The following is a 24972-nucleotide window of genomic DNA, read 5'->3' on the forward strand; positions in this document are numbered from 1 at the left end:
GCTGTTCTCCCATGTGGAGCACCCCACAGACATCACTAGATGAACCCACATTCTTGCTCTGGTGCTCAACGTAATGTTAGTCTGAGTACTGTCAAGCAGCTGGGGTTCATGGGGAGGTTGAGCCCAATCCTCTCCTTTCCTGAAGAAGCTTTTCCTGAAGAAAGGAGAAGTGAGGTGCCTGGCCCACAGTCAGACACCATGCCAGGTCCCACACCTGTTGTGCCAACAGCAGCATTTGTTATGAACCACTCCCCTCATGAGTCCTGTTCCCATCATTTCTACAATGTAACTCCACCCTCAGACAAGCGAAGTTGCTACAATTTCTCCAATTAGCGATGCTCTGTAGAAAACTGATGCTTACTACCTTAGAACTTGCTTTGATTTGTTTGTGTAACCCTGGCTGTCTTGGAACTCACTCTGTAGAGGAGACTGGCCTCAAACTCACAGAGATCTGCCTGCCTCTGCCTCCCTGCCCGCCCTGCTGAGATGAGAGGCATGTCCCCCCCTTCTCTGCCCCAGCTACCCTAGGTCTTACTAACAAGAATTGACTGGATAGGTAGAATGCAGTCTGTCCATATAATAAGAAATCTGTTAATAAGAAACAAAAGGTTGATACAGAAGCCTGGATAGAGTTTACTAGTTATCACAGTAATGCGGGTGAACCTTGAGAATGTTACGCAGGGTGAAAGAAAGGAAACAGTGCCCAGGTCCGCTTACAGGAAATACCTAGAAGAGGCGAGTCTGTGGAGAAAGAAAGCAGATGAGTGAGACTGGGGGGACTTGGGGGGTGGGGACTGACTGGTGGCCAAAATGTTCCAAGACTAGTGGTGATGGCTGTACGGCTGGGACAATATTAGAAACCATTGTGTTAGACACTTTAAGAACTATTTTAAAAGTTGACTGCTTGGTCAGCATATTTCTCAAGGTGGTGTGTGCCAGCAGCACTGGGCTCAGCGTCTGTCTGGAAGAAATAGCCGGCAGATGTTTCAATGAGTGCTGCAAACTGTAGGGACTGCTCAGCCTGGGTCGCACAGGATCCCTGGGAGGGAGGTCGACATTCTGTCACTACAGAGTTGAGGGACTATTAGGAGGTAGGGGTTGTCGGCCACGGCCCTTGCAAAGTGCAGAGAAAGCAAAAGTCTCTCGATGAATCTAGACCTCACCAACTGGTGAGAGAAAATCTGATCCCGTCTCAGCCTCCTCGGCACTGGGGTTACCTCTCCACATTGTCATTTGCAGCTCAGATCCTCACGCTCACACAGGAAGCAATTTACCAACTGAGCCATCTCCCCAGTCCTAGCCCCACCCTCTCTATTCTAGCTTCTTACTTCCTAGCCCTGCCTATTGTCACTTTAGCCTTGCCTCTGTCCTGAGACTTGTCTGAGTCCTCTGTTGATATCAGGAACCAGCTTTCGCCTCCGAACCCAATGATGATGTCACCCATAGGGGACAGGGACTGGTGTGTTTGTTGCCATGGCAATGACCATACATTCCCAGTGTCTATTTGGTTTATTTCCCACCTTTACCTGTGAGCAGTTACTTCACAGTCTAAATAAAAAGCAGGCCCTTCCTGACCTTCACCCCTTCTTCTTCTCCTTCTCCTTCTCTCTCCTTCTCCTTCTCCTTCTCCTCCTCCTCCTCCTCCTCCTCCTCCTCCTTCTTCTTCTTCTCCTCCTCCTCCTCCTCCTTCTCCTTCTCCTCCTCCTCCTCCTTCTTCCTCTTCCTCTTCTTCTTTTTCTTCTCCTTTTTCTTCTTCTCCTTCTTCTTCTTCTCCTTTTCTCTTCCTTCTCCTTCTCCTCCTCCTCCTTCTCTTTCCCCCCTTTGTCTCTGTCCCCCTCCCCTGCTGCCCCCACAATAAATCTCTCCCAGGTGGAACTGCATTGGCCTGGTGTGGTCTGTCCAGACTCAAACCACAATTCTGTCACAACAGCCTCCAGCTCTTTTAACAGTTGCCATTTGTGGTGCACCAGCACTGAACTGAGCACTTGACTGTTGGTTAGATAGTATGGTCTCCCTGTTTTACCATGGCTAAGAGGGTGGGTGGCCCCAGAATGAGGTTCTTTCCCTTCCTGGGACCACAGCCTGTCTTTGCTACTGTGGACATACTAAATCCAGGCTTTCGGGTCTGATGGCCTTCACTAGCAGCTGCTGCTCTTTGCCCCAAGTCCTACAGCGGCACAGGAGACAAGAACATTTCCCAGTGGCCTTCTTGGGGCTTCTGTCATGATGTCCTTGAGATGACTGTCTAAGATGCTTCCTAAAAGTGCCGTGGACTCCAAGTCTGCCGGAAGGATGGACTCCTTCCTAACATGGATGTGCAGGCTTCTGACCTTAATTCAAAACTCTGAGAAGGCAAAGCACAGAGGTCCTGTCATCCGCAGGGAAACAGCAAATTGCTACTGAGATAGAGCTGTCAGGGAAGGTAGTGAGCTCCTAACCCCAGAGGTTTAACATCTGATGGATGAAGAGGTTGTATTAGCAGAGCGAACCAGCATGGGTTCCTCAGACTACCTTCCTCAGCACCTCGGAGAAGGGGTGTAAGCATATGGACTCTCTGTATTTTCTTTTTTTTTTTTTTTTTTTTTTTGGTTCTTTTTTTTTTCGGAGCTGGGGACCGAACCCAGGGCCTTGCGCTTCCTAGGTAAGCGCTCTACCACTGAGCTAAATCCCCAGCCCCAACTCTCTCTGTATTTTCAAACAAACGTTCTGAGCAGGGGCTGATGAGAAGGCTCAGCAGGTAAAGCTCTTGCCACCAAGCCTGACACCCTGACTTTGATCCCTAGGACCCACGTTATTAAAAGAGGGGAACCCCCACCCCGGACTCCCACAGGTTGTCCTCTGATCTCCGCCCTGTTGTAGCACATGGGCTCACCCTCCACACCTGTACACAATAAATAAATAAACGTCATTCAAAAATGAAAACTATTCCAAGCCCAGAGAAACCTACAGGAAACTCCGCAATGCCTCCTGTAGCTACATTCCAGCTTGCGACATCTCATTATATTATACATTGGCCTTGGGTCTTTCTTTTCCAGTAAGTCTTGGAAGTCTGGCCGAAGACTCCCTTCACCCTTCCCCCTCCCCTCTGCCAGGGAGCACTCTCACCCACATTGGTGAGCTGTGTCCACAGAGGACACACAGCGGTCCTGAGTGCCTTAGGAGTCAGCGTACATACAGTGTGTTCATTGCTCTCCGTATTCTGGTGGTTTTGTTTGTTTGATTTTAGGACTTTCTCTTCGGGCTCCATTCCAGACTCCCAGGGTAGCTGCAAGAACAGAACAAAGAATTCTTGTGGCAGTTCCTCTCCCATCAACATGAACACTGTGTCTCCTGTGTCTCCCTCCTCCTCCTTTCTTCTTTCTCCCTGACTCAGTAGAACGGAAAGTTTCAGGCTTCGTGGTTTTTGTTTGTTTGGTTGGTTGGCTGGTTGGGTTTTGTTTCCTTTTTTGTTTGTTTTGTTTTGTTTTATTGTTTTGTTTTGTGTTTTCCTTATGGTCCTCAGTGACTTATTCTCAGAGCCGAGGACTTATGTCCCTTTCGCCTCTGCCCCTGGGATGAATAATCAATGAGTACCAATGCTGTCTTTAGGATTTTGAGGTTTTCTGCAATGGCTGATGTCAGTTGCCTGGTAACAGCTGTGAAGCCAAGGGTTGACTGCCCAAAAGCTTATCTGTCCATTTTTTATGAATAGGCACCTGGTAGGGAGAGGGGGATGCATGTGTTCACATGGTACATGTGTATGGACTCTGTGTGTGTCTCTCTGTGTGTGTGTGTGTGTTCGTGTTCATATGTGTGTCCGTGCATGCTCATGGAGGCCAGGGGTTGATGTTGGGTGTCTTCCTCGAATATTCCTCACTTTTTGAAATGAGATCTCTTACTGGACCTGGAGCTTGCCCTTTTGGGTAGATGGGCTGGGGTAGACCAGTTGGTTCCAAGGATTGCATCTATTCTCCTCATTCCAACGCTAGGTAACAGACACAAGCTCTCACACTTGTCTTCTCTATGTGTGTAGGGGATCTGAACTCAGGTCCTGCTCACACAAAAAGCATGTTATCTGCAGCCAGCATCCTGCCCTGGAAGCTGTTGTGGTGGTTTGCACGTGCTTGGCCCAGGGAGTGGCACTATTAGGATGTGTGGCCTTGGGGGAGGAAATGTGATGTTGTGGGCGTGGGCTTTAAGACTCCTCCTAACTGCCCGGAAGGCAATCTACTCCTAGTGGCCTTCAGATGAAGAATTCTCAGCTCCTCCTGCACCATGCCTGCCTGGATGCTGCCATGCTCTCGCATTGATAATAATGGACTGAACCTCTGAACCTGTAAGCCAACCCCAATTAAATGTTGTCTTGTATAAGAGTTGCCTTGGTCGTGGTGTCTACTCACAGCAAGGCAAACCCTAACTAACTAAGACAGCTGCTCTCTCCCAACCCACCCCCCACCTCCACGGTACATGCAGCAGCAGCAGTGGCCTTTGTCACCATCTCCAGCTGAGGAGATGCTGGGGAGTAGGAATGACAGCATCTCACCTCTCAGATCTGACAGATTGTCATGTGAGTGGGCACCACCTCTGTTCTCGGGGCACATCCCCCAACTGCTTGCCTAGCTTTTGGGGCCTGGGAAACAGTCCTCTTAGCTTCTGCCTATTGTCCTGTTTTGCTTCACAGGAAGTGAGATACAGTGGCATGAGGAATGAGGTGGATCTGGTGGGATGAACTAGCAAGTCACGGCAAAGTCTAGGTATCCCTGGGAGACACACACATAGACACGTTATTACCTAGTGAGAATTAGCTGAACTGTTCCCATGAGCCAGGATTCACCAGCTCCATGGAACAGACAAGAAAACTGCAGGCTTAAGATAATTTTCATCATAGAAGCGATGTGTAATCACTATAATGAGTTGAGCCACCACCACCTGCATCTCAGAACTGTGTGTAATGATTCCTTGCATGGCCGTCTGGAAATTATTCCTTGTGCATATGTATATGTCTCTGTATCTGTTCCCAAATAAGACTGGGGGAGAAAAGATTATTGGATTCTCTTTGCCAACTATTACAAGGATGCAAATGTGGAACTTTTCAAAAGCACCTCTTTCTAAAGTTAAAGGTTTTAACTTTAAAAAAACTTTTTATTGCATTAGTTATTTAATTGTTTATCGTGTGGGGGGGTTTGTATACCAGGAGGTATGTGTGGAAGTCAGAGGGACAAGTCATAAGAGTCAGTTCTTTCCTTCCATCATGTGGGTCCTGAGGTTCAAACACAGATCTTCAGGCTTAGCAGCAAGCCCTTTGACTCACTAAGCCATTCCATTGGCCCAGTTGGGAAACTTTTGAGTGCAGTAGTTAGAAGTACAGAGCCCAACCCCAGAGTGTCTCATCTTGGAACCCTTAACTTGCAAGGCCTGAAAAGACCATTTCTCCAGTTTCATCATACATGGCTACTGGGGTTGAGATTTAGACTCTTTGGGGGGACACAGTTCAGCCTGCTGCAGCAGATGAGAGAGTGACGGAGCTCACATTGCCTCTGTGAAGCTCTTCCTGCCTTCTCTGCTCCCTTGGAGCCTTGTGCAGAGGGTCTGGGCCTTGCCAGAATCGTGATGATGGCTTGAGGTGGCATGTCTTTCCCATCTCTCAACCCCTCCAAGTTATGTCCAGATCTACAGGAGAGGTCTCAGGTCTCCCAGTAAAGCTCCTAGGAGCTCACCAAACAGCCAAAGCTTCTGGCTCTGGGCCAGGAAACATCTCTCCCTGGTGGGTGGCAGCCAGCATTTTTGTCCTCTTTCCACTGAGGTTCATGAGGCCTGTGACAGCTCCCAGACCTTTCTTACTGTCCCTGGAGCCAGCTTGCTCCTTGCAGAGCTGCTCAGAACATCCCAGGGAAGCTGGTACTAAGGAACACTGTGGACTTCTCGGCAGCTGACCACAGACACCTGGAAGTGTCCCTAAACAGCTTTGTGAGGGGAAGACTGGGGGCCATCGCAGCCAATGCTTATATCACGCGCTGAAGGGTATCTGTCTTGAAGGGGCTTCTGTTTGTGGCAGAGCTCCTCCATAAAGCCCTGGCCTAGATCTTTTATGCTGTCAACTCTGTTCCTGATGGCCTGTCTCTGTCACATGTCACGCCTGCTTGCTTCTTTATCTTCAATCAAAGATTTCAGGGTACAGCGGTCTCAGCATCTGCTGTCAGGAGGGAGGGCGTGGGTGTCAGAGTCTCTGCTCTGCCAACAGATGACAGGCACAGAGCCAAGAGGGTTCGGCGACCATCACTGACAGCAGGAGTTACAGCCACAGGCAAAGCCCAGAGTGAGCCAGCTCAGCACGGCAGCTCAGAGATCACACCTCCTGTCTGTTTCCTGTGGACTATTGAGAGCTCAGTTTTTTAGTTCCCTGCCTCTCTTTAGCTTGGTCCTGCCAGCCAGACACCAGGAAACTTTGTCCTTTCCGTCCGTTTCTGTCACTTTCCTAATATAGCATGAAATCCACATCTCCCCAAGGCCCTGGCCTCTCTGCCTTCTAGATCTTGCCTGGAGACAAGGGCTATGACCTCATACGCAGTTCTCTAGGCCAAAAAACGCCCATCACCCTAAGGGCTCAGAGTCAACCCCTGTCATGTTAACTCTCAGCGTGGACGTTGAGGGACCACAGGGAGCTGACTTCCTGGAAAGCACCTTCAGTCCTTGTTGGGTTGGTCTATGGCGCTTGTCACTGCCAGGTGCATGCACCATGCCGGCCTTGCCTATTCATCTGTGCTTGGGGCATGAAAATCATTCTCCTTGTGGCTTGTTACATGGTCAAGAAAATTGGATTCTCTTGGCAACCAAGTTCATATGAGGCTCCATGTCTCCTATGCTCTGTATCTCGAAGGTTGACACCCAGACCAGGTGTCTTGGACACAAGATAGAATCACAGATGTGAGCACTATTCATTGCAGTCAGATGTGCTGAGTCCTCATATCAACTCTACACGGGGGTGGGGGTGGCAGGAAGAGAGCTAAGGGGTAAGCTCTTACACTAGTAAGCAGGGTCGTAAATCCTCAACGGTCACTGCATCAGATTGGCACAGTAATCCGTGAAATCAAGACTTTTTTTTTTTTTTTTTTTTTTTGGTTCTTTTTTTCGGAGCTGGGGACCGAACCCAGGGCCTTGCGCTTCCTAGGTAAGCGCTCTACCACTGAGCTAAATCCCCAGCCCCAAGACTTTTTTTTAACAAAGGTAATTAAACTGAAGCCCAGAGAGGTGAAATAGTAGCCTGAAGTCACACAGCGTGTATTCAGATCTGGGCAAGTAGTCTTTATCTGGTCTGGCCACATGAGGTGCGAAGAACTTTATCTTAGCCGGTTTCCTGAAAAGTGAAATGAAATGTTAAGCACTCAGACAAAGCAGAGAGGACTTTGCAGTGAACGGTCATGCCTCCCATTGACCCTTAATATTCTTTGTTTGCACTGTTTTTTAAAGATTTATTTGTTTATTATATAGAAATACACTGTAGCTGTCTTCAGGCACACTAGAAAAGGACATCAGATCTCATTACAGATGGTTGTGAGCCACCATGTGGGTGCTGGGATTTGAACTCAGGACCTCTGGAAGAGCAGTCAGTGCTCTTAACCACTGAGCCATCTCTCCTGCCCCTTTGTTTGCATTATTACATGCCTTCATCCCTCGTAAGTTCACTTTATCTCTATGTGTTGCAGAGAAAACGCAGACCTCCCTGAATATGTTGGCGTGTGGGTTGTTAATTACAGAGCTCAGTATTAGATTACCGTTCATTACTGCCTTAGTGTAAAAATGGATATATAAGCAAAGCAAACAAACATGCATATGTAAATAGACACCATTAGAACTTCACGGTTCACAGAAACTGTTTTCTTTGCCCCTGGCTTTGATTCACTGTGGGATTTTGTGATTCAACCATGTGGTTAGTCATCAGTAGATATCTTTATGGCTAGATGCTGCCTTGTGTAGGGAGCCCAGCCTCTTCATCCTCCTCCTCCCATCGATGGGTACCTGGACCACTTTTTTTTTTTACTTTTTTTTTATTAACTTGATTATTTCTTATATACATTTCGAGTGTTATTCCCTTTCCCGGTTTCCAGGCAAACATCCCCCTCCCACTTCCCCTTTCTTATCGGTGTTCCCCTCCCCATCCTCCCCCCATTGCCGCCCTCCCCCCAACAATCTAGTTCACTGGGGGTTCAGTCTTAGCAGGACCCAGGGCTTCCCCTTCCACTGGTGCTCTTACTAGGATATTCATTGCTACCTATGAGGTCAGAGTCTAGGGTCAGTCCATGTATAGTCTTTAGGTAGTGGCTTAGTCCCTGGAAGCTCTGGTTGCTTGGCATTGTTGTACATAAGGGGTCTCGCGCCCCTTCAAGCTCTTCCAGTTCTTTCTCTGATTCCTTCAACGGGGGTCCTATTCTCAGTTCAGTGGTTTGCTGCTGGCATTCGCCTCTGTGTTTGCTGTATTCTGGCTGTGTCTCTCAGGAGCGATCTACATCCGGCTCCTGTCAGCCTGCACTTCTTTGCTTCATCCATCTTGTCTAATTGGATGGCTGTATATGTATGGGCCACATGTGGGGCAGGCTCTGAATGGGTGTTCCTTCTGTCTCTGTTTTAATCTTTGCCTCTCTATTCCCTGCCAAGGGTATTCTTGTTCCCCTTTTAAAGAAGGAGTGAAGCATTCACATTTTGATCATCTGTCTTGGGTTTCATTTGTTCTAGGCATCTAGGGTAATTCAAGCATTTGGACTAATAGCCACTTATCAATGAGTGCATACCATGTGTGTTTTTCTGTGATTGGGTTACCTCACTCAGGATGATATTTTCCAGTTCCAACCATTTGCCTACGAATTTCATAAAGTCATTGTTTTTGATAGCTGAGTAATATTCCATTGTGTAGATGTACCACATTTTCTGTATCCATTCCTCTGTTGAAGGGCATCTGGGTTCTTTCCAGCTTCTGGCTGTTATAAATAAGGCTGCGATGAACATAGTGGAGCATGTGTCTTTTTTATATGTTGGGGCATCTTTTGGGTATATACCCAAGAGAGGTATAGCTGGATCCTCAGGCAGTTCAATGCCTGGACCACTTTTGAGTTATTGTGAGTTAAGCTGCCGTGACCATCTTCTGGCCTTTTTTTTTTTTTTTTTTTTTTTTTTTTTTTTGACAGATGGGCTTTTGTTCCTTTAGGGAACGTACCAAGAAGCAGGCCTGCCACGGAGCCCGTGTGTTCAGGTTACGACAATCTGCCCTGTCATTTTCCAAAGTGGTTGTACCAGTTTACATTCAGACTAGCAAATCTGAGAGCCTTCTGATACCTGAACTGCCCTCAGCAGAAGTGGCAGGGGCAGTCCTGATTTCAGTCAGTTCTGTGGTGACACCTTGGTAGCACCTTGTGGTTTTAATTTGCATGTCTCTAATGACCAAGGGCTTTCAGAGCCTTTCCCTGCTTATTGGCCCATATGTGTTGCTTTTGGAGACTCTTTTCAAATCTTTTGACTTCCCTTTTTTTAATTGACTCGAGTGTCGCTCATGAAGTATGTGTTTTGCAAGTATTTCTCCTCAGATTGGTTGGCAGAGGTATGTGCACGTCTGTATGCACTTGCACAGGTACACATGCGTGGAGGGCAGAAGATGAAGTCCTGTATTATTCTTCAGACACCTTCCACCTTGTCGTTAGGGAGTGGCACCACTTAAGAATTAGGAAGTATGGCCTTAGTGGAGGAACCGTGTCACTGGGGGTTAGGCTTTGAGGTTTCAAAAGCTAAAGCCAGGCCCAGTGGCTCTTTCTCTGCCTCCAGCCTGTGGGTTCAGATGTAGAGAACTCTTAGCTCCTTCTCCAGCAACCCTGTCTGCCTCCATGCTCCCCACCATGATGACAATGAACTAAACCTCTGAGACTGTGAGCCGGCCCCAGTTAGAGGCTTTCCTTTGTAAGAGTCGCCATGATCATGGTGTCTCTTCACAGCAGTAGTAACTCTAACTAAAACACAGGGTCTAGAACTCACCATGGAGGCTGCCTGGACAGCAAGCCTCAGGCATCTCTCTGTCTCTACCTCCTCAGTGCTGGGCCTGCAAGTATGGGCTGCCATGCCGTTTTTGTATGTAAATTCTGGGCATCAAACTCTTACATCCTCACGCTCGTGTGGCGAATACTATACCTACTGAATTGTCACCCCAGACTTGGGCAGATGTTCTCGCCTCTAACTAAACTATTTTCCTTATATGATAATTGCTTTCCCCTTCTCCTCTCCCTCATACCTTGGCCTGTCAGCTGGAGTGAGTTTGGGGAGAGAAAGACAAGAACCCCCTGGGAACTATAGGCAGACAGGGAACTCAGGCAAGAGACTGCAGAAAGATATGTGGGGGTGATGGACAGCAGCCTTTGGGGGGGTTCTTTCAGGGTGAAAATGCCTTGAATAACAGGGCACTGGCCTGAATTCTTAGGGAGTGGAGTTCTAGAGTAGGGAAGCACAGTATTAGGGCCCGTGACTCAAGCTAGAGCCTGAAACAGTTTCCACTGGTCACCCGAGAGCAGCAGCCTGCAGCTCATGATGCAGGGAGGATTGTGAGGGAGAGAGAGAGAGAGGCTCTGCCTCTGTGGGCTGGGAAAGATCCCAAAGTCTCCTCCAGGGAACAGGATGTCAGAGGCTCCTTCCCTAGGTCCTGGGCCTCAACAGAAGCTGCTTGAATACTTAGAGCCAATGCCCCCAGTGACTCCCAAGACGCTGGGGTCCCCTTCCTGCCTGTAACACCACCTCCTTCTACACTCAACCTTAAGCCCTGGGTCCTTCTGCTGAACACATATCTCTCCCAGACACCTGCAAGTTTTCAGTCCAAAGTCACTGTCCAGACCCCCCCCCCGTCCTTCCCCTGCAGTTTCACTGTTTGACCTACTCCACCTACCTGTCTTCTCTCTCTGAGATGCAAATTCCTGGATGGTTTGTGGGGTTCCCTTCTCTTTCTTTCTTGACCATTTTGCACACTGCTGTCACCTGAGCCTAAAATGCTCTCGGCCTATATTTTCAGTGAGACCCAGTTCTTCTCATAGCTTTGGTTGCGAGCCTATCCCTTAACGGTTGAGCTATCTCTACAGCCCAGGACTGGTTATTCTTAAGAACCCAGTGATCAACCTGTGGGAAGTCACAGTGGATGTCGGACAGGTAGAAAATGGAGCTAGCCGTGAATCTCATAGCCTGCCAGATGTTCTTCAATTAAAAGGTTTCAAAACGGGGTTGGGGATTTGGCTCAGTGGTAGAGCACTTGCCTCGTAAGCGCAAGGCCCTGGGTTCGGTCCCCAGCTCTGAAAAAAAGAAAAAAAAAAAAAAAAAAAAAAAGGTTTCAAAACCCCTTATCATGGATCCTCTCAGCTTCCTTCAGTTCACTGGGATTGAAATTTAGCCACTGTGTCCACCCTACTCCTGTGAGATTTAATCCCTTCTTGTACCATACCTGGCCATTTCTGGGCATGTCTTTCTTGTTATAATGCCTTACATGGAGACTCACCTGTTGATACCATTCCCCAAAAGCGCCCTGGCCACATAGATACTAAATGAGCAAATCGACACTTACTGACTACCCTTCGAGGCCAGCTGCAGCACGGGCTGACCATTTGACTCTGTGTCCTGTTCTCAGTCCTATTCCAGATGCTGGCAAAGGAGAGGGAGAGGAAGATGAGGAGAAAGACGGCATGAGGCCTCGTCTGCCAACCACCCCGAGGAACTGCATCCCACACCGGGGCATCAGTGTTCTAGAGAAGCTGGTGAAGACCTGTCCTGTGTGGCTACAGCTAGGGATAGGCCAGGCAGAGGCTGCCAAGATCCTGCAGCAGGAGATGGCTGGGGTAAGTCAGTTCTGTGCACAGTAGGTACAGCTGTGAGGGGCACAGGGGGAGGTTGTATGCTGGCAGGGCGTCCTGAGGCATTCAGGCATCAGACAGGATTGTGTTAGCTTCCTCTGACTTGGGGAGCTAGGCCACTGATCAAGGACAAGGGTGTCAGGACACATGATCTACCTGCCACTTGTTTATAGACAAAGTAAGAGGCCATGTGGTTCATCAGCAGGTGTTCTGGAAGCTTTGAGGTGGGCAAATGATGTTAAGTTTCTGGGGCTCATTTTTGTCTCTTTGAAATAGGAGCTTTAAAATCTCCTCTCCAAGTGCTGGTCCTAGTACATGGGAGGAGAGACTTAGCAGTAGTGGGTGGGTGGGTGAATGGATGGATAGATGGATGGATAATGGGTGGATGGATGGATAGATGGCTAATAGATGGACGGATGATGGATAGATGGATGATGGATGGATGATGAATGGATGATACATGAATGGATGGATGATTGCTGGATGATGGACAGATGATATAGATGGGTGGACAGACAGACAGATGATAGATGGATAATAACTAGAGGATAGAGGGTGGTAGATAGAAGATGGGTGGTTGAATATGAATAGGGTGATGATGGCTGGGTAGACAGACAGAGGTGCCAGGTGACAGTTGATAAAATGAGTCACCGCATCTCCTATGCTCCTGTCACCCCCATACACATTTTCTCAAATGCTACTCCCTTTTGAAAACAGCATGTAATTTGTCTTAATTATAAAAGTGATCCATATATGCCTTCATTATCTTTTAAAAAAACAAACTGGACAGAAATGAACAAAACTGTCAGAAGTAGAATGTCTTATAAAGGTTTTTTCCACCTACTCTAGGCCAACTCACATCCCAGAAGGCTTTTTAAAAAAAAAAGTTAAAGCAAAATATGCATCACATCACATAAAAAGAGACATTTAAAGTGCACCACAGGCATTTAGCGTTCTCTGGGTACTATGCTACTATTGACTCCATCTGGTTCTAAGGCATTCTCATCGCCCCAGAAGACAGCCCTGTCCCCATGAGCAGCTTCTATCCGTGTCTCCTCCCCACCCCAGCACCCTCTATGCTCCCACAATCATCTTGACAGAAGCCAACATTGTCTCTTTCTCATGTTCACACAGCACCCCACATGCTAGTGGTCATGTCCCCCAAGGGTTCACTGTGTCCGAGGCTCTCTCCCACCGTCTGCTCAGGAACGAGCCATGATCTTCTAAGTACCCACTCCGGCTGTTGCTACTTCCCAGGAGCACATGGCAGAGTGGCAGAGCTGGGATTTGAACCTGAGCTGTCTAAATGCTCCTGGACCCTTATCTCTCGGTGTCTGTCTGACACTGGGGTCTCTTGCTTCCTAGCTGTCCTCATCTGGGTTTGGCTTGTGGCACTTGTGTATCTCCTGGGAATTATCCTCAATGTGGGACTTGGGGTACAGACTCTTACCACAAAATAAATAAGATCCTCGGACCTGTCATTTCTGCCTGAAAACTGAGGTGACTAGGAGCCAGGGTGTCAAAGACCCCGCCACTCTGCCGCGGAGCATGCAGGGGCTGGGAAGGTGATAATATCCCTGAGCCCACCCAGCCTATCCCAGTCCATACATAAGTCAGCCTGGGTGTTCATAGAGGCCTCTTTCCCCATAATAGTGCAAGTAATGCACAGCAAGAAGCAGGGAGACCAAAGATGCTGTGACCCAGATAAAACCTGCTATGTATTCCTTTCACTAAAGGTTTCTAGTCCTTCAGTGACAGTGACCCACACAACACAGTAGGAAGCCCTAGCAGCCTGTATCTTTCCCTCCCCCATTCTTAGAGGAAGCAGCTCAAAGCAAATCGAGGAGCAAGCTGGTGGGGGCTACGTTATTGGTTGCTTTTCTGTTGCTGTGATGAACACTTTTGAGCAAGGCAATTTACAAAAGAAAGAGTTTGTCTGGGCTGACGGTTCCAGAGGAATAAGAGTCTATCGGGGAGAAGTGGCAGGTGTGGCTACTGGAGTAGCAAGCTGAGAGCTAATATCACGCACCAGCACAGGTACAGAAAGAGCAAACTAGAATAGAAGTAGGTAAGACTGTTTACTCTCAGGGCCTGCCCCAGTGACGTACTCCCTCCAGCAAGGCCACACCTTCTAAACCTCCCCAAACAGTGCCACTAACTGAGGACCAAGTATTCAAATGCCTGACGTGTGTGTGCGTGTGTGTGTGTGTGTGTGTGTGTGTGTTTGTGTGTGTGTTTGTGTGTGTGTGTGTGTGTGTGTGTGAGAGAGAGAGAGAGAGAGAGAGAGAGAGAGAGAGAGAGAAGGGGGGGAGGTGTGATGTGTGTTGGGGGCAGGAGGGGGGGCATGGCTACCGGGAAGCCTGTGTCCTGGGTATATGAAGATGGGTCTAGACTGAGTTGTGAGGAACAGATCCACCCTCTTTGCCCTTGGTAGAATACTGATGGGGTTCATACCACAAAGTGGGGCAATAGAAGTTGTGGCCTTGACATAAGTATTTCTGTGGCTAGAGCAGGGCTCTCTATATGCTGTGTTTAGCAAGCACCCCAATCCCCCCCACCATCCTTCCTTCAAAAAGCACAAAGCCTTGATCTCCCAGGCCCCCTAGGGTCCTGTTTGTCATCTGCAAGCACCAACCCTGTGCTGTCCAGATGTCGAGGGCTCTGCCTTTGTCCTGTTTCACAAGCCATTCAGAGGCCTGAGTTCAGATTTTGTCAGTGCCAGCCTTTTAGAGCCTCTGGTGTCCTGAAGAGAGCCCTCAGGAAGCAGCAGAAAGAGAGACAGGCAGAGGTCGTGCACACTGACTGAACCCCCTGGAAGGCAGTGTGGAGTGCATCCCTGGGGCTCGGTCATCTGAGGGTCCACAGACTTCGTTCTGGTCATCAGTCAATTACTATCATGGAGGTTAGACGGTTCGCTTTACAGCCTTTTCCCTCTGCCTGTCCTGTGAGAACAGTCACCCGTCAGGAACAGCCCTGGGATAAAGACATACAGAGCTGACTGCAAGAGGCCGGGCTGGAGTCTAGGAGTCTAGGGAAGACCAGGTGCTAAGCAGAGACGGGGTTGGGAGGTAGAAGGGATAGAATGGTGGTGGCAGTGTCACCTGCCTGGGGTTATGAGGCTAGTGAGTGGTAGACCCACGTCCAGGCTTACCTGTGCAGAGTAGAGCCACCAACAAAGGAGGGACAAGAAAGAAACAAATACAGTCACCCTTCTATCCCCATATTGCACCTGCACATTAACCATTGGATGGAAAATGTTGGGAGGAGAGCAGTTGACCTGCACCGGAACAATGCAGACCCTAAATGATGCAGCAGAATCCCCATTTACACAGTACCAGGCTGGCTTAGAACAAATGATCCTGGGGCGGTTTGGTGAAGAGAGGAGGGTGTGAGCAGATTGTGTTGAGATTCCAGTGTCTTAGCTCAGGGCAGGGCTATGTTCTAAGATGTGATCACTAGGCTATTTTATCACTGTTGAGCCAACATCCCGTAATACACTTACACAAGCTAAGGTGGCTACTTGCTGACGTTATCTGAGCCTTGTAGCCGATCCTGACAGCTAGGTGTAAGTAATCAGCTTCCTTTCCAGATGAGGAAGTTAAGGTACAGAGATGTTGCCTCTTTTGCCTAAAATCACACAGCTAGGAAGAGTGGAGCTGGGAATATAGCTCAGTGGATTCAGGCCAGCTTGGAGCACAGTGTGAGACTCCATTCCATAGAAAAAGGAGGAGAAAAAATGCCCATTTAGCGATCTTCAAAGATGTTGGGAAAGCCTTTTGCTACACAGTGTGGTTCCCATAGAACCAGTGCAGTGATGTCACTATTTTGAAAGAGACAAACATCATGGGTGGTCAAACATCATGGCTGTGTTGTAAGACACAGCCTAGACATCCGGATTTACCTCCTGCAGCATTGTGAGAGGCAGCCTTTGTCTTGCCTGGAGCCAGCTCACTTGTCCCCAGTGTCCGTGTGACCTTGGCCACATCCACTTCCTTCCCCAGGACCTGCCTCACTCCTAGCAGCCTCTTCTCTGATAAGGGGTTGGGAACACTGTGGTCCCCCCTTTTTAAAAGGAAAATAAAAGAGCCATGCATTCGGCAGCAGGGCAATCAGAAAGTTGCCTTTATTTCTCCTGCACGCGGGCTGACTTGTTATTTTAGTTAGAATGGTTTCTAGAATTATGGAAAAGTTACAAGCACAGAGCAAAGCATACCCTGTGCCCTGAGAACAGAGCATGCCCTATGTCCACTGCATGCAAGGTCCCCCTAATGGCAGCAGTTAACCAACCATTGCCATAGTTACTGTACCAGTCCCAGTACATGAGTGTCAACTAAAGCCTGGATCTGGTAAGACCCTATGTCCTCTGTCTGCACCAAGACCCTCTCCAGAACAGAGGCAAAGCCAATGACAGCCCACCATCATTAAAAGGTCCTTTGTTAGTCATCGTTTTCGCTCTATGATGAATTCCTGAGAGAAACAGTTTAAAAGATGAAAGATTTATGTGGCCTCATAGTTTTGAGAGATCTCGCTTTGTATTTGGTTGACAACATTGCTATGGCCCTGAAGTGGGCTGAACTACGGCAGAGAGCCAGTGATAAAGCCCATCACCTCATGGTAGACAGGAAGCGACAGAGCGAAGCCCATCACTCCATGGTAGAAAGGAAGTGATGGAGCAAAGCCAGACAGGAAGGGGCAAGGGACATATAAGGACCTGCCCCCAACTGATCTACTTCCTTTAGCCAAGCCATATCTCCTAATGTTTCCAGAGCCTCTGAATTAGCCCTAAGTCAGGGACCTTGGCTTCAAGTCTTCAACACACGAAACTGTAGGGGACATTTCCTATCGAAACCACAGAAAGTACCAAATAGCCATGTACCTTGTCCTGGTGGTGGTGGATTTGTTTGCCTGCTGTCAGTTTGTGGCATCTCTCTCCCTCGGCCTCATTCTGCCCCCCTTTCCCTACTACTCTTTGGAAGAAAAGTCACTCTGCTGTAAGCAGGGGCATTACCCTGCCTCCTGGATGACAGGACTCCAGATGGCATTGGGATTCTGCCTGAGAGTCATCTCTTTCGCTTTGTCTGTTTACTTAATCGCAACAATGTGTAATCGTGAAACTAGTTTTATACCTTGGGTGCAAACTAACTTGCAACCTTGTGTTTGCACCCCAGCTGTGGAGGCCAAAGGTCAACTTCCTGTGTTGTTTTTTCCGGTTGCTTTCTTTCTTGCTTTCATTCTTTCTTTCTCTTTCATTCTTCTTTCCTTCTCTTCTTCTTTCTTTCTTCATTCATTACTGAGACAAGGTCTCGTAGAACCTGGGCTCCAATAAGGCAGCTAAGGTAGCTGTGCAGTGAGCCCTCAGGGATCTTCCACCTGTCTCTGCCTCCTCAGTACTGGGATCACAGTATGTGCTACCTTAGCGTGGGTTCTGAATAGGACTCAGGTCCTGATGCTTGCAAGGTAAGCACTTTATGCACTAACATATCTCCCTAGCTCCTAATTTGCATCGTTTGTGTAAAGTTGTTCGCAGAAGTCTCTTAAGTGGCTTGTGATGGACAGGTTTTGTCAGTTTGACACAATCTAGTACCGGGGTTGGGAGGGGTAAAATGCAAAAAAAATAACAAAACGACAGGCAGAGTGACACAGAGATGCTCAGTGTAACCGCTGCTGCGAGACCCACCCGAAGAAGCTTCCACAGCAAGCAGCATAAGGGTAGGCCGCCTGGAAGTAGTTGTCAACGTGCTGCGGGACAGTGTGGACAGATCAGAGAAGGGATCCAGGGAACAGGTCTAGGAGGGGCACACCCACGCTTTGGTAGCTCTAAGGCGACCATGTTCTCACAGTAGAACATGGGAAGAGGGGACCTCAATGGGAAAGACTGGCCTGCAGGCAACTCACCGGTATATTTTCTTAATGATCACTAGGGAAAGGCCTAGCTCAGTGTGGGCAACGCCATCTCTAGGCAGATGATCCAGGCTTGGTCAAGAGAGCAAGCAGAGCAAGCTAGGCAGCTTTACTTGGTCTCTGCTTCGGTTCCTGTGTCCAGGACCTGCCTCGACTTCCTGCCATGACTTCCTTCAATAACAGACCATGAGCAGTAAGATGAAATTAACTCTTTCCTCCCCACACTACTTTTGCTCGCGTATTTGTCACATTAACAGGAAGCAAGCAAGGACATGGCTCTTGTGCCCCTTTGACTCCAGCACCCCACAGCTGTGAGAGCAGGTATCATCTCCGGCTTTCTGTTTGAATCACTTTGTTTTCTGGCCATAGAAGATGCCTTCATGCACTCTGCCCTCAGCCCAGGACCAGCCACATCCTGTGTCTCCAAAGACTTCTGCTTCCTTTGATTAAGGAATTCTCCTAGAAGCCAAGGTCTGTGTGTGACCTGGATCTGTTGTTATTAAATTGTTATCGCTTCCAGCTTAAAAGACAGGTTTCTAAAAGTTATCTATTAATGGGGGGAGGGGGGGACACCTGCCACGGTGGGAGTTGTTGAGATCAGAGGGCAACTTGTGGGAATTGGTTCTTTCCTCCCACCATGTGGGTTCAGGAATTCAGGTCATCGAGTTTGGTGGCAAATGCTCTTCCCCGCTAAGCCATCTCACTAGCCCTTAAAAGACAGTCTTCAATGAGAGAAGCCTCTTGTGCATTTATCTTTGTTAGTGAGGACATAGCTTGAGAGAATGCCTTGGGAGTGCATGTTGTCAGACAGACTGGCGAGGGTGCTGATTCCATTCAGACAAGGTTCTTTGGTAACATAGGGGAGCCTGTGTCCCCTCTCTTATCCTTGTTCAGCCCTGTAGAGCAGGGACACATGCTGCATCCACCCTGAGGAGACAGACCTGCAAGGGGAACCCTTGGCCTGAGTGTAGCTTCCAAGCGTGGCGCCTTGCTCAATTCCATGACCGGCTGCCTTCAAAGGCCTAAAACCTTACTGCATCTCAGCCCCCAGTCCAAACACGTATTCCTTTAGCTTGTCTTAAGACGCTAGGACTCTTCCATCTAACCACATCCCAGACCTGCTGGGCCACGAGTGGGGACACTCTGTGTGGGACTGGGACATTTGGATCTCTCCCTTCAGTTCTTGAGAGGCTAATCTCTCCATTGGCACCAAGTCGTGTTTCTGCTCTCTGAAAAAGGAAGCCAACCGCTGGTGTGCTTCAAAAGCTCCCAAGCTGACAATGAGCTGTGGCCAGCCTTGAGAAATGCTGCCTGGCCTCACCATGGCCAGGTTGTAAGTCAGAGGAGTGGTGAGTAACAGTTCCCCCCACAGCTCATAAATGAATCTTGGGCAATAATTCCTTCAGTCTGTTTCCAGGTCTCTGCACACACTCCCAGCTCTGGTGAGGCAGGAGCCCCGTGTGAGAGGATTTTGAGCTACAGGTGAGCTACCACAGCTACATGAACCCAGGATGGCCACTGGGCTGTCTACCTAGACCTGTAGGTCTGGCCTTTGCCAAACTAGATGCATCCCCATAGGTATCATGGGAAATTCCTCCAGCTACAAACAGCTCTAATTATATAGGTCCAAAATGAAGGGGGAAAGCACAACCATTTAGAGTGTATGTAGATTCTGGGTTTTAGCTGTTAATTTGAGGGGATTGCTGTGGCTGTGTAATTCTTTACCTGAGTCTTTTTTTTCCCCATCCCAGCTATTGTTGAAAACATTGGCCTGTTCAAAACCCATCCTATCTTTTCCCAGCAGATAAGAGATGGGAAGCAGATAGGAGGTGGGTGAATCTCTGTGAGTTCAAGACCACCGTAGCTACACAGTGACACCCTGCCTCAGACAACCAAAACAAACATCCTGGAAAGGTGACTTGTGGTTGCACATGCCTGCAATCACAGTTCTCAGGAAGCTGAATCAGGAGAAATCACTACACGTTCATCGTTAGTCTCCATCGTTAGGCTCCATATCACATTTCAGTGCAGCTTGGACTACCTAGTAAGACACTATGTCAAAACACAAAACAACAAAAATACCCCATACTGGCCAAGGCAGACAGGGGAAGGGTCCTGAGTCATTCGCAGCAGCCTCAGAGGTTGCCTTAATTTATCACAAAATGAACTCTCTTGTAACTGTCTTGGGGTCAGGGAGCTGTGAAGGCCCCCAAGATGCTGGAGGTAGAAGAGAAGTTTTCTAAAGAGAAAGGTTGGGATCCTCCATCTTGTCTCCCTCCCTACAAAGCTGCTCAGAGAGGGCACGTGGCCTCCCTGACAGCCCAAAGCAGCTCTACATTGGAATCTACGTTGGCCCCGGGGGCTGTCACCACTGACTAGTTCAGAGATCAGATGGAGAAACCCTGGCTGTTCACAGAAGTTTGTCCCCAGTGTGGTGCACAGCTCAGTGCCCCACTTGGAAAGGGTGGGGGACGGGTTCCTAGTGGATTGTGTTGAGAGAAAGGTGAAAAGAGCCAGAGAAGCCAGACTGCTGACCCGAATGTCTGTCAAGTCTGGTTAGTGAGGATGCAGACCATTGAGGTCTGCTAGTGACCTGTTCAACCAGGGAAACCTCTCAGAAGCAGGCACCTTGGTAGTGTGGCCAGTCAGTAGTCACCCTGCTGAGTATCCAGGAGTGATCAGATGTCCTAGTGCCGGCTTCTGTCATCTGCTTTCCACACAGCTCACCCTGGCCTCTCTCCACTCAGAGCCAAGGCCTGAGGTCTGCAGCTTGTAATTAAGGAAGTCTGGTTTTCCTGCCCAGGAGCCCCCTGCACACCCTGTCACTTTTCTAGTTTACAGAGACTCATAGGAGGACAGAAACCCTAGAATTCCAACATGTGCTCCCAGATCTAGCCAGCTGCATTTTACAGGGGTCTCATTGCATAGGCAGGAATGAAATGGTACCCACCCCAACTCTGCTCATCGCCCCTAGGTCAGGGCAGGGCTGGTCTGAAATCCCTGTTCAGCCCTCCTCTGAAACCAAGGGCTCCTGTTAGCATAACACCATGCCTGGTCTGGAAAAGTTCTTACAAATGACAGATGCCCCTGCCTCAGGAAATTCCCAGGGTTTTGAAGCTCTGTACCAAGAACTGGAAACAAAGACCAGCTGTATTTCATATTATGGCACACCCACTCATACATTCATTGACATGCATTTCCTCCAGCCCCACTGGTTCCCACAGATCTGTGGGCAAAGAAGCAAGTTGATCTTGAACTTGTGGAGGAAACAAAGTAGCTTCATATTTGAGAGATATCCTTGGGACAGTTCAAGGTCAGTGTCTCAGCCATTGTCTCTAGGGAGTAAGGTCTAATGGAAGCATCTAGAAGCAAGGAAACAGACCAGCAACTCCTCTTCTCCCCCCTTCTGCTTCTGGTTCTCATGTTCTCTCCACCCTGCCCAGAGAAAGAGAGATACTGGTCTCCCATTTCCCACCTCAGCTAACTTCCACATGGGCCATGCATGCTCACAGCAAAGCAACCTTCAAGAGCATGGCGAGATGGTGGAACCTTCAAGAGCATGGCGAGATGGTTCCATCTTAAGAACCGGATTACCTGACTCTCCTCTGTTTCCTCATTACCACACCCCTAGTAGACTTAGTATGAGAAGTTGCAAGTTCAGGCTTGGGGCCAACTGGGGAGACAGTACATGCCAGCCGCCGAGGACCAGGAGTGGTGAGATCACTGTGAGTTTTATTGCAACCCTGCATTCATAGCTGCTGTGGACCAGAACAGTGAGCCCACTGTGTGTTTTATTAACGACACTACATTCATGCCTACGATGATCTGGCTGTGTCATGGTGGGATTAATAAGCAGTAGTTGTGGCAGCAGAACTGGGGACCTAAGGAGAGGTCTTCTCCAGAACCTCCCACACTCGGGGTCATGTCCTCACACTTGGGGATGTCCTGGGATCCCTGTGCTCCTGCCAACCTCAACCGCTTGGCCACATTCCTAGTCTTGGGATTTCTAGCTGAGCTGTTTGGGACCTGAGCCCAGGAGACAGAGTTCAGGGACAGAGTGAGTATGGAGGGAACGGGGACACTGACCAAGCACTTTCCTTCCCTTGATAGAATGTTCGAGGGAGTCAGAACATTCTAGAAAGTGTCATCTGGGGAGGAAGTGTGGCCTGGGAAGGACTTTATAAAGCAGCAGTTTGTAACAAAGGAGAGGCTTCTCCCTTCCATTGCACCTGGGAGGCCACGCCCCTGGGGACCACGACGGATAGAGCCACTCCATGATCGAAAGTGGTACAACCCAGGCAACTTAAGGAGACCTTGTCTCAAAATAAAGAACAATGAGTGGAAGGAAGGCTGGAGCATAGTAGAAGCACCCTGCTTAGCACACACGAGGACGTGCTCAATTGGTACCACGAGGTCCAAACAGAATATTAGCTACTTTCATTTTTACAAAAGGGAAAAAATGTCTAAATTTCCCGATAACCTATAATTGTTTTCAACATACTTCCCACCCCCTTCTCACCCCCTCCCCCAAAAGAGCTGGGTGCTAGAGAATGAATTGACATTCAACCAACTCCCAACTATGGAGGCTTTTCTGAGCCTGGATCCCAGACCACCCTCATACAGAATCCCACAGCTTCCCCATGCATCCACCATGCATGGGCTCAGTGTAAATGGAGACTTGGGGATCTCAAATTTGGATATGGGTCAGGTTCACTTTTCTCAAGGGATGAGTGACCACCTTCCCCAGATGTTTGCTTCAGATTCCTTCTGGATGATTTCCATCTTGCTGATGACCCCCTTGCCTCCGCCAAAGCCTCTGATTCACAGAGCCCCTGCTTCTGCTGTTTCAGATGTTCCTGGTGTGCCGGGACAGCAGCCTGAAGCGACTGGTGCTATGTGTCCACTTCCCTTCTCTGAAGAACACCTCGACTGAAGTTCTGGAGTACCCCATCAAAGAAGAAAAGTCTAGTAAGTTCTTACTTCACCTTCCCCACTCCAAGCCACAGCGGCAGAACGTGCGAGCTACAGACCCTACATTCTTTCCCCCATGAATGGGGAAAATCATTCTTAGGGTTGGCTCCAAGGTAGCACTTTGGATTAAGTAAGAGTTTAGGAGGATACCCATGTTGGTGTGTCTCCTGTGCCTTGTTTCAAAACATTAAGCAAAGTCACATTTACCATTCACTTTCTCTGTTCACAGCCTATATGTAGGCTCTGCTTCCCGGTAGCCATGGTCAAGTTCTCTCTCATTTGCTGAGCACAAAGAACAACAGAGAAAGAGGAGAAAATAAGATGTCTGGTCCTGGGTTCCAGTGACTTATTACTACATCCTCGAGCCATGATTTGCCATGTGTCATGTAGCTTCTCTGAAATTCAGCTTTCTCTTTCCATGGAATGAAACCAACAGTCACTATCCTATCTCTATCCCAGAGCCTTCGTTAGGGTCACATGGGCAAGCACTTCCAAAGGCAAAACTCCCGGGTGTACACAGGGCTACCAGAAGAGATATGGGTTTGTGGGGAAACTATTTGGAGGGTCTATAATCCAGGCTGGCCTCGAACTCATGCTCCCCCTAGCTCAACCTTTCCGCTGCTACTATGACAGGTGCAAACCACCATACCTGGATTCCATGGTGGCTTTGTACTATTAAAGACATCTTGGAGTTTGGACCTCTTCTGACCTATGCTCCCTTCTTTTGAACCATCTTCTGCCTCCTTTCAAAGACCATGTGTTCACGTGTTAGGTTTTGAACTAAGATGCCTGTGACAAGAATTCATAGACTATTCCAAGCACTAGCTGACACCCATAGAAACAATTCCAGGGTGTTCCCTGAAGCTCGTCACCCCAGGTCAACAGTAGAATGACAGTAAGTACAACCTGGGTGCCTGCTTTTCAAAACACTGAGAACCTACATGGATGAAGAATGGCTAAAGAATATCTATTGTGTGAGGGTATCTAAGAGGAGGAAGCCTTAAGGCTAGAATATTGAAGGTGCTTGTGTTCATCCAACAAAGGGCTGATTTTTCTACAAAAGGAAAGTAGGGTAGGTCCCCATCTTGCTGGGAGAGGGTCTTTCCTGCAACTCAAACCACATGAACAAAACATGTGTGCCTCAAGCCAGGCAGTGGTGGTACATGCCTTTAATACCAGCACTCAAAGGCAGAGGTAGGCAGATCTGGCTTCAGGGCCAGCCTGGTCTGCAGACTGAGTGCCAGGTCAGTCAGGGATACGCAGAGAATGTGTACCCTATGCAGCAGAGGTGCTGCATCCTGTGGAAAGAACACAAGCACCTGCCTCTTAGGGTATCAAGGAAGATAAGGAGACAGAAGTAGAAAAGCTCTTGGGGTTGGGGATTTAGCTCGGTGGTAGAGCGCTTGCCTAGGAAGCGCAAGGCCCTGGGTTCGGTCCCCAGCTCCGAAAAAAAAGAACCAAAAAAAAAAAAAAGAAAAGCTCTTCTCGTCATGGGGGATGTGCCATGTGGAAATCAGCCAATGGCCACAGTACCAAGAAATGACTTAAAGGTGCAGGAAGTTCATTTCCAAGCACAGCAAAATGTGCCTCACTTAGGTCCCCTGCAGGCACACTGATGCTCTGTTACCTTCAGCACATAACCCTCCATATTTTAGGGTTGGGTCCAAGGTAACTGTGTGGACTCTGGGAAAAGAGTCTAGGTGTCTCCTATACCCATATTTTGTTAGCTAGAACCCTGTCACATGACCAAACCTAACAGCAGGAGACACCGTGAAACAGTCAACTATGTGCCAAGGAAAACAGAGCTGCTGGATGGAGATATATATACATATATATATATATATATGCATATGTATATATATATACACACACACATATATATACATATACATATATATATATTGTTTGTTTTGTTTTTATGTGCATTGGTGTTTTGCCTTCATGTGTCTGTGTGAGGGCGTCAGAAGCCCTGGAACTGGAGTTACAGACAGGTGTGAGTTGCCATGTGCGTGCTGGGAATTGAACTCCTGTCCTCTGGAAGAGCAGCCAGTTCTTTCTACCACATAGCCATCTCTCCAGCCCCAAGCAGAAGGATTTTAAGGAATTCTGGGAGTTGCTCCCCGAGTATGAAAGTAGAGACATGGAGCTGGGAAAAGGCTGTGGAGTTGGGGTGGGAGTGGGATTCTCAAAGAGGATGGGGAGTATTGTGGTTTTTCCAAACCACTGAAGTACATTGTGTCCTTGGATGACTCAG

General features: G+C 48.5%; 1 protein-coding gene across 4 annotated transcripts in view; it reads left to right on the plus strand.

Annotated features, from left to right (window-relative positions):
* The window catches only part of Rin3 (Ras and Rab interactor 3), a 109174-nt gene that overhangs the window by 23056 nt on the left and 61146 nt on the right, over window positions 1–24972 (plus strand). For 3 of the 4 annotated variants that reach the window (XM_039112360.2, NM_001414929.1, NM_001414930.1), the window contains exons 2-3: window positions 11624–11831; window positions 22598–22715. In XM_039112360.2, coding sequence (XP_038968288.1) covers window positions 11624–11831; window positions 22598–22715 — 326 coding nt within the window. The remainder of the gene's footprint in view (window positions 1–11623; window positions 11832–22597; window positions 22716–24972) is intronic. The other variant, NM_001108052.2, reaches the window with a different exon arrangement.

The sequence above is a fragment of the Rattus norvegicus genome, chromosome 6 (genome assembly GCF_036323735.1).
Source record: "Rattus norvegicus strain BN/NHsdMcwi chromosome 6, GRCr8, whole genome shotgun sequence".
In the NCBI taxonomy this organism is placed as follows: domain Eukaryota; kingdom Metazoa; phylum Chordata; class Mammalia; order Rodentia; family Muridae; genus Rattus; species Rattus norvegicus.